The following is a 9,724-nucleotide window of genomic DNA, read 5'->3' as shown; positions in this document are numbered from 1 at the left end:
TACCTCTGGTTTCTGTTACAACTTAAATTTTGACGCGTTTTTGATGTTTTGGCACTAATTTTTCTTTAGCGTCCATAAAAGTCCGCCCGTGAAGCTATAGCCAAGACCCTTGTCATTCAATATTAACTGCTTTTTCTACTTAGGTGTACTGTAACTATTTGGAGTAGTTACTCTGCACTTTCATTGATGTATTCGCCAAGATCATACGTGGTAAAGCGATGATTTTCCCGAATTTTTTCATCGGTTTCTTCATCCTCTCTAACCAGACATATCCTACTGCACCACAATGTTTCACGAACGATCTGTCGCCCACATGAGGCACTAAACTCGATTCCGCACAATTTCTACGCTCATATAGCTGAGTGTTTAAATTTGCCGAATCTGTCGATACTATTTTAATTTAAAACCTGGATGAGCAACTCTTCTTCGCAATAAAAGATACTATGGTAGTGCGGCCGACAGCTGCCGCGATCCTTCGCACCAACACGTCCCCCAGACGGCATTCTCAGAAGGCCCCGCGCGCAGCGGGGCCGATACCCTACTTGCAGTTGGCGATCACTGCATGCTCACCCTCTAGCCAACGAACCAGACAACTTGGGACCAGCGGCCAAGAGAGACGCCGACATTGTGTCTTCATCGATATTCTATATTTGGTCATATAACTTTAGTTCAATACGTTATATATTTTACTAGAACAGACGTCACTACTATAGTGACATCTGCAACCTTATGACTGACCCACCTTCAAAGTCGATTCGTCATTCTACTCTCTTAAACTGTATAAATGCAATGCATAAGCAGCTACAATATTAGGTCTCAAAATGGCATCAGATTGTAAACACTTGACGAGAAAACACAAACGCGCGTGCGCGATTAATGGATAAATAGTCGCGGAACTCCTACTAAGGAAGGTTTATTTTCAGAATAATTTTTATTGGCCTTTTTTTTCTACAAAGAAAAGCAGGACGCAACGACTGAATGCTGCTGTTGCAGCTTGGCAAGGTCTTGAAGCGCGGCACACTTCGACGAGAAAACAGCATTGCACAAAAGCACACACAAAACAAAAAAACAAACACCTTTTAGTGATCTCACTCAGTGCGGAAAAATCGAATTCACGACTCCTACATGATTAACTTAATGATGAATACCGCTCGCAAATCTCGGGCGCTCCAAAAGCGCTCCCTTTCAAACGCGCATATTCCGCTCGCAGATCTGGCTCGAGTTGGTGATCCTCCACTTGTAGATCTTTGGCAGCACACGCTCCATAGAGCGCCTCTAACCCCGCCGAACTCACTCCCCGGGATTTCACATATCTATACGGAACTTGACACAGCGCATACGTCATTTCTTTTTCTGAATAGACAGTGTGCATGCGTGACGAGGTTGTAGAGGTTTCCGGCTGGACCGGTCGGGCCGATCGGGCCGTCGAGTTGGATCTGTTCGGATGCATCGGTTGTTTACGCAGGACTGCGACGGCGCTCGAACTCTCCTACCTCGCGTAGATCAAGGATACACAGCCGGGACTGCAGCGTGGTAAATCATAAGCGCTGACATCTGTGATCACGAGAGGAAGAACGAGAAAAAGAACGATAGAAAATCCCGGCAGCAGACGCAAATTTATGCCTGTTTAATCTGCAGCCAATGATTATTTATCTTTTTACACTGCATGCCGCCGGCGTCTTCTCATGCAATAAAGCAAGAACAGATTATGCAACGATCGTGCATGTGATGGTTTGTTACCTCTTTGTGTTTATTCAAGCCTTCCCAGCAATGTGAATTCCACCGACGGCGATCGCTGTGCGTGTCCCGCCGCTCCAAGTCGGCCGAAAGGTATATGACGGTGGCGAACGCGGACGTCTTCCTTGTTATTTGTCACACGGGCTCCATATGGTACGGACTTTTTCGCCCGGCCTGTGTCACGTGATACTTCTGCAGCTAAACAGTGACGGTTGTCACTGATCGTCGGAAAAATCGGTCGGCTGAAGCGTCGGTAAGCTTGCGAATTTCGATCAGAGGCCATATTGAACGGCCGAGGGGGAAGCGGGGGGAGAGGGGGGGGGGGGGGGGGGAGGGGTGTGGGAGAGGTCGCTCCAAAAAAGCGAGTCCATCTTCCCCTCGTCGATTCGGAGCGGGTCCGACGGAACGGAATTTGGACTCCCTCGCGGATTTCGGAAAGCGCTCGGGATCTACGAGTCTAATTCACCATAAGGCAACGCATGTCACCAATGTAGAGACGTGTGTCTTAATACACAAATAAAATAACTAAACCCTGCAATGTATGAAAAGTTACCTTCTGGCTGAGACTAGTCTTTCTTTTGAAACCACACAACATGCATATATATATATATATATATATATATATATATATATATATATATATATATATATATATATATATATATATATATTTCTTTTTTTTTATAGTGTGTTGGTTCGATGACGATGTATTGTGGAGTCTTTCTCTGCACTCTGACGTTCTGGAGCTCTCCTGTTTTAACAATAGTACTTTCTCGCCTGTTTGTTTCTCTTTTTTTTCATCGGCAGGTGGCATTTTTAGTTCCACGCCGCTTAGCGCGGCTATCCAGAGTATTGCACTCAGCTAAAATAGTGTGCTTTTTTCTTTTTTTCTTTTTTCACCACCAACTTTTTAATGTCTAATTAAAAAGCCTCCATGTGCGTTTTGCTAGGGTGATGTCACTTTTTGTAATACTACTCGCCGACAAACCAGCAGCCATTTTGGTCCTCGGCGATAATCCGTAGGCTTATAACCCTCCCGGAAACAAGCACCTTATCTCACAAGTTCGGAGCAGCGTTGTGGAACCCACAGTGGGAGGATTAGCATTTCCCCCCTCGGATGGGAGGACCGATGGACACAAAGGCCACTTTCCGGCGCACGGGGAAACAATGAGAGGAACAAAATGGCGATGGAAGAGGGTGTTGGAAAGGGAAACAGGCAGTTGGCATCACCTTATGTGAAGCGCACATGAAGGCGCCCGATGTCCAATAAGTTAGGACATTATATAAGAAGATATTACATTCTGTTTTATGTTCAGTGGGCTACTATTTAAAATCCATGCTCAAAACCGCCTCTGCACATGATTCTAGAAATTTCTAGAAATTCGACACGTTCTGAGGAGACAACAGTTTATTGACGAATTAGGTGTTAATTTGTCCCGTAACATCAATGAACGCCCCGGTTATATTACTGCTCTTGGGGCACAAAATCAACGCAATCCTTTCAGATATTTCTACCGGCATTGAGGTAGACAGCGTGGCATTGACGTTCACAACCCGGTTTCGTACAACTTCTGCTGGAGACTGAGAAACTCTAGGGGATTCGGTGACCTCGGGCAAGATCGCGTTAACTCGTATTCCCTTGTTCGACAGCTCCAAAGCCACAGACTTGGTGAAGGCCAGAACTGCGCCCTTTGAAGCCGCGTAGGCGGAAAGACCCGCAGCTCCATCTCTGCCGAAGATGCTCGCGATGTTCACAATGGCACCATCGCTCACGTTTTGAGCCAGCATGGACTTGACCGCTTCCCGTGCAACGAGGAACGTGGCCTGCAATCGAATTCGTATACTTAAAATGCGCAGTGCACCACGCGACCTGTGAGATGCTTAAAAATGCATGACCAAACCTACTCCTCCCAAGAACATTACTAAACACTACATATTATTTCCATAAACGGTAATAAACTTAGCGTACACTGCGATATAAACCTCACTTTGTATAAAAAGGCAGACACAAATGGTACACAAAGAAGCCATGCGAAAGTTGCGCCATCCGGCAAATTTGGCAGACATTGGCACCATGTTCAGCGTATTTACGTCCGGCACAAGATAACGGGCGTAACGTGACTTGAGCGTGGCCACGTCACGTCACCACTCGATAACGTAGTCTACCTTCAAGAGGCTTGTTAGAAATGACCAAAACAAGTGGCAAGTTTTTTTTTTTTTTTTTAAATGATTATGTTTTAATTTGTTAGCTTTCTTAAGATCTCAGGCCCCTTTGAGGCATGTTTCTGCCCATTTATAATCCCCGCGAAATTTAGCGAGAAAAATAACGTCCCATAACTTTAACGAGCTCCGCGCTAGATTTAGCGGGAAAACTGACCTGAACACCAATTCAGTTTCCCCACTAAATTGAGCGGGTCAAATGACGTCACTTGACTACATCTCACGTGACCTATTCACAAATCTGTTGTCCCCGCAAAGATTAGCGGGCAAAACTAGGTCTCATGATGTCGCGTTACCTATCCAGAAATTTAGCTCCCCCGCTCAATTCAGCATAAAATTTTACGTTACATTACTTGATGTCACGTGGCCTCAGCACCAATTCAGCTTCCCCGCATAATTTAGCGGGGAAAATAATGTCACGTGGCTTGATGTCACTTGACCTGGAGACAAAATCAGTTTACCCGCTAAATTTAGGAGGAAAATTGGCACATGACCTTTCCTGACTCTTTAAATTGTGTACGCATCTAATCGCTTAATTAAACACCAAAACATTTGGTTCCGCCTGCCCAAATGGTTCGCCATTAATTTTTTTTCCAGATGAAACTACAGGATTCATGTACATTTTCTTTTGAAATTTTTGGTTTCGTTCATATGCGGAGGGCAAGTTCGTCTGCTTCTTGCGCAGGGGGTAGCGGTGACGTTAGAACGCCGAGCCCTGATTGGCTGATCGCGACCCCCTATCTGAGCGTCGTCTGCCCCTTTGCAACGTCGTCTGCGTCTGTCTTATCTTTCCTGCGACTTTTGGAAGTGTAGGCGTTTACGAGCAAGCTTGACTTCGCCTTTCAGAGAGGGCAGACGAAATAACTCGAATTGTAAGTTGTTTTTGTCTAACAACTATCAGATGCGCATCAAGGAGAGAAGTCAAAGCACTCACTCGCGAGGTGTCCCGAGGCGCCGAGGTTTGCTTGCTAAGAACCGAGAGTGAGGGTGGCTTTCGTGTGCGGCGAGACTCCTCACTCCTTAACGGCGTCGGCGGGCTGGCGAGGTTAACGTCGTCTGCTTTACGTCTGCTAGTCAAAGCGATGGCTGCTTTACCTTTCCTGCGTCTGTCGGAGATTCACCGCTTTTTCACCGGCGAGAACGCGGCCTTGGAAAAAGGCGAAGGAAATTCCTTGAAGGATACGTCCTTTCTTTTTAGGTGAAAAATTTCCCTCCAGTTGCGAATGTCCAGGCGACGTTTAAGAATTGTAGCTACGCGGTAAAGATGACGCTCTCCGATAAAGGTGACATTTTGGAGAGTCACTGTGACTGCCCTCGCGGGGCCACAAAGTGCATCTACTTGGTGGCTACCGCACTTTACGCGGATCTAAATGGACTGTCCATGGCGCACCTTCCACAGCAGTGGCTGCCACGCCCAAGAGCTGCATGCCGGGGCAGGTCGCTCGCTTAAGTAAGAAATAAAGGCCATGTTCATCGCTATGTTAAAACGTTTGGATGCACGAGTTTCCTGAATGGTACCTTGCGTTTAATGAGTTGTCCAAAGACAATCAGCTAAAAACAGCCGATGTAGTTACTGTAAATAAACAAATACGGCTGTGCGATCGGTACTGTGAGCACATCATAACCCAAACGTACTCGACCGCTGCTTGTTGTCACAACTTTCTCGCTAGACTAAAAGGCTGTTGTCAGTGAGCGTAATGGGGTATGTATGTGGGGCGTAAATCCAAGTGGCAAAAGTTTGAAAACCTGTGCGAACCTGTGGAAAAGAGTCCCAGCAAGATCGATCGAGCTACCTGAGCGGCGTCGAACGTATCGCGGAAGTTATGTCGTAGACTCGTTGGCACCAAGAAGTAATTATTGTTATAATGCATTTAAATGCAAAGGTGCAAGCGAGCTGGACAAGAACGGCGAAAATAATCCCTGGAGAAGGGGAACAAGAGGGACAAAGGACAAACACAAATCTTTTTTGAAGGCCGCGTTCTCGTCGGTGAGAAGGCGGTGAATCTCCGACAGACGCAGGAAAGGTAAAGCAGCCATCACTTTGACTAGCAGACGTAAAGCAGACGACGTTAACTGCTCCAACCGCGCCAACCCGCCGACGCCGTTAAAGATTGAGGAGTCTCGCCGCACACGAAAGGAAGGAAAAACTATTTGGGAGCGAACTTGCGGACACCGACCACCCTCACCTCTCGGTTCTTAGCAAACGAACCTCGGCGCCTCGGGACACCTCGCCAGTGAGTCCTTTAACTTCTCTCCTTGATGCGGACCTGCTAGTTGTTAGACAAAAACAACGTACCGCTCTAGTTATTTCGCCTGCCCTCTCTGAAAGGTGAAGTCGAGCTCGCTGGTAAAGTCCTGGATTCCCAAAAGTCGCAGGAAAGGTAAGACAGACGCAGACGATGTTGCGAGCAGACGATGTTGCAAAGGAGCAGACGACGCTCAGATAGGAAGTCGCGATCAGCCAATCAGGGATCGGCGTTCTGACGGCACCGCTATCCCCTGCGCAAGAAGCAGACGAACTTGCCCTCCGCATAGCCCACCTTACTGATACTTAGCACGCCTACGGAATCGGGTGTCTCTTTCGAGGTTTTTTTTTAATATCATGTTTCTCATCTTAACAATGAGTTGAACAACTCATCAAAGACAGCTGCAGAGGACAAAATGAATATTTGTTGTGCGACTCACCTTTAGGTTCGTAGCGATCAGGTCGTCAAACGTTGCGTCACTGATCAAGCTCAGGGGTGTGGACTTCTGCAGTATCTCTGCACTGTTGACCACGAGACTGAGCTTCTTTCCGGGGAAAACTTTTTTGATTTCTTTGAAGAGAGATTGCACGTCGGCGGACTTTCGGAGGTCAGTGAACATCCCCATGTGACCACAGTCCTGGATTGCTGTGAAGGAAAACACAATAATATAAGAACTTTTTTATAATAAAAAGAGCGGGCGTATAGGTAATACTTTGTATTTTTATAACTTAGGAGTTATCTTAATTTCACATGTTCTACCAAAAGATGACTGTTTAGTTTTGAGTACATAGTGCCCCATGACCGTAATGAACCTACACTAATAGTAAAGTACCTGTGCATAGCGTTTTGTGGATTTATACAAAATAGTTACGACTTGGCTATTCGACAAATATCTGCAAATCATTTTCTTTAAAACTTTACTGAATAGTTAATATAGACTGAACTAAATAATATCAACGCAGCACTACAAACTTGAGGTAGTCATTGTTTTTTTTTCTTTATTATTCTTAGAGACTTGCTGTCTTTGACAAAATGAGAGATTGTGATTTGTGTACCTGAATTTGCCGAATTGTTTTCTAGACTTTACCTAGTTTTTACAGAATTTTCATTTTATTTTTGTTTTTGATTTGCAGTGACTTTTTTTTCTCAGGCAGAATAACGTGAAACCTCTCCGTCTACACATGTACCCGCTATAAAATCGGCATATAAGCCGTACGTTTTTTCTTATTAGTATGTCAAAACAATCTTTGAAAAAGAATTACATAATAAATTATATAAATTCATATATGCAACAATATTCTTTTGTGCGCTAAACAAACAAGGAATTGCTTGTGAATGAAACACCCCCTCATGCATGACCACAATAAACGCTGAAAATATAAAACATACAAATAAAATTATACATATTTAGCCACGCCAAACACCGCTCCCTCCCCCCCCCCCCCTTCCTTTTCCAAAAAAGAAATACATGGAGTCGGAGTGTGGGAGGAAGTACATAGAAGTGACGACATTTCTAAATGAAATGGGCTATAAAAACGAGAACAACATAGCAATAGTTTACATGGGTACTAAGGGTTGACCGTTTAGGGATATAGTCGTTATGTTAACGGCTGATTTTGATGCTTAACGTAAAAAAACGTTCTGACGTAAAAAAATCGTGTGCTGATGGACAGTACGTTAGACTTGCAATTTAATTGTGGTCAATGCTCTGAATGAATAAAGTACAGGTATAAAATTGGTAACGGTTTGTTACTGGCTTTTAGAGATTTAAAATGTACTAAAATTTACCAACCTCCAAATTAGGAACGTACAAGCATAAAACTTCGTGAACTGAGGTATGCAATGTGTCTTATTTTTAACTCAAACGTATTTATTTCCGAAAAGCCGTGAAATTTAGATTAATTCGATTTCTGCCACTGATAGTAGGTTTTACAGCTAGAGGGACATAAGAGACACATTAAATCTAATATCTACACTAGACGTTTGAATTAACTTTCTAATTTGCGATACTTAACATACGAAACAAATTATGAACTTGGGGAACATCCTATAAATCACTAAATCAGTCAATGTTTAACAAATTTGAAGAACGTGATGGGCGCTGGGGTGTCCTAAAGGTTTTACTTGGGCGGCAGGAGCAACGCTGGTTGCTGCAAACGCCCATGAAAAGATGATGATCCACGTTTACGAACCGTCGGCGTTGCGCCGGCTGTACAAGTGAAAACTTTAGCGCACCCCGGGGCTTACCACGAGGTTAATTTCTTTTTTTTTTATTGACTGAAGACGTTAAGCGAATTTCGGACTGAAATTAGGCGTTTATTTTTAATAATCAAGAAGATATTCATTAAATGTTAGTTAATTACCCGACTTATTGTGACGTTTATCATTCTATATTAAATCCCCTTGGTCGTAAAACTCTCCTGCATAGACCAAAATAGAGTAAATTTCACAAAAATCTTGAGATAAATAGGTTTGAATTAAAATGAACTACCTTGTGTACCGAGCAACCGACACTTCATCAAAATGCTAAGCTAACACTTTTAAATGAGCATGTATGTACAAACGTGTATGGCCATCATTATACTATACTCGAATGCTGCTATCAGAAAAGGGTCCGAGACAACAAAGCGTATTGCTTAAATAAAAATAAAGTGATCAAATACAGTGAGCATGCGTTACATTACCACTGAGATCCACGCAGCATTCCGCTTGTGTAAATGAAGTTCAATAACCATCGCATAAGTTTTAGAGTCAATCTCAATAGGTGATATGAATTGGCTGTTATGACAAGCAGCAAAATGGCTGTGGAAGCGTTCATAAGAAAGTGTTTTTATCCAAGACAAGAGTGCCAGAAAATGCACACCAACCTCGTAGCATTCTGATGGTTTCTTCGCCACCTGTCACATTTCTGTCAGCAATGAAGACGGTCACTCCTTCACGAGCCAGCACTTTGGCGACGCTACGGCCAATGCCGCTTGCTCCACCGGTGACAAGTGCTAGCCGACCGCTGAGTTGTAGGGAAGAAGAAGTTTCATTGCAATATCTAGGACTACTGTCTTTACCCACAGCTTCGGACGTGGGCAGCTTCCATGAAAGGCTACAGCAAAGTACAAAGCAGAAGCCTATTCGGGAAATGATAGACATTTTGACGAATTTCTAAGTACTCTCTAAAAAAGTAGAATAGACGTGAGAACTGTCTGCTCCGAAGAACATCGTTAACAGCCCGGTTTTTATATAGTGGTTTCAAGATCGATGCAAGGGAGAAATATTATCGAACTCCAAGAGACGTTGAGATGGTAGGGCCACGAAAATAAAGAAACCGCTGTGAATGCTACATTACCCTCGGTCACTGCCTTCGCTGATATCGGGGAAAATTCTTGACTGCGCAAAGGGCTACGCTGTTAATCTTTATACGCATCCCCCGATTAAAACTAAGCATATGAACTAAGTCGTGTTAGGTTCGTGACATGAATTGAACAAGAGCCCCCCCCCCCCCCCCTCACAAGAAAAGAAAAGATGCT

General features: G+C 44.2%; 1 protein-coding gene across 1 annotated transcript; it reads right to left on the bottom strand.

Annotated features, from left to right (window-relative positions):
* Positions 1-3,130: 3,130 nt before the first annotated feature.
* Positions 3,131-9,426, bottom strand: LOC115315068 ((3R)-3-hydroxyacyl-CoA dehydrogenase-like). The gene is made up of 3 exons (XM_040215595.1): positions 9,071-9,426; positions 6,643-6,848; positions 3,131-3,561 (listed from the first exon to the last, which is right to left on the bottom strand). Exons 1-3 carry the CDS (start codon positions 9,345-9,347, stop codon positions 3,157-3,159), a joined length of 888 nt encoding a protein of 295 aa, XP_040071529.1. The 5' UTR covers positions 9,348-9,426; the 3' UTR covers positions 3,131-3,156.
* Positions 9,427-9,724: the final 298 nt, after the last annotated feature.

This window comes from Ixodes scapularis, unplaced genomic scaffold (assembly GCF_016920785.2).
Source record: "Ixodes scapularis isolate PalLabHiFi unplaced genomic scaffold, ASM1692078v2 PGA_scaffold5__190_contigs__length_132052651, whole genome shotgun sequence".
Taxonomy (NCBI): domain Eukaryota; kingdom Metazoa; phylum Arthropoda; class Arachnida; order Ixodida; family Ixodidae; genus Ixodes; species Ixodes scapularis.
The sequence above is the reverse complement of the archived record's forward strand: the minus strand, read 5'-3'. Positions and strand labels throughout refer to the sequence as shown.

What these genes read in the sequence shown, in the direction of transcription:
- LOC115315068 (XM_040215595.1), bottom strand. Translation starts at nt 9,347, where the DNA reads ATGTCTATCATTTCCCGAATAGGCTTCTGCTTTGTACTTTGCTGTAGC. An exon ending in AACCATCAGAATGCTACGAG is followed by an intron (nt 6,849 to 9,070) that starts GTTGGTGTGCAT and finishes TTTCCTTCACAG; the next exon opens with CAATCCAGGACTGTGGTCAC. An exon ending in TGATCGCTACGAACCTAAAG is followed by an intron (nt 3,562 to 6,642) that starts GTGAGTCGCACA and finishes ATTCGATTGCAG; the next exon opens with GCCACGTTCCTCGTTGCACG.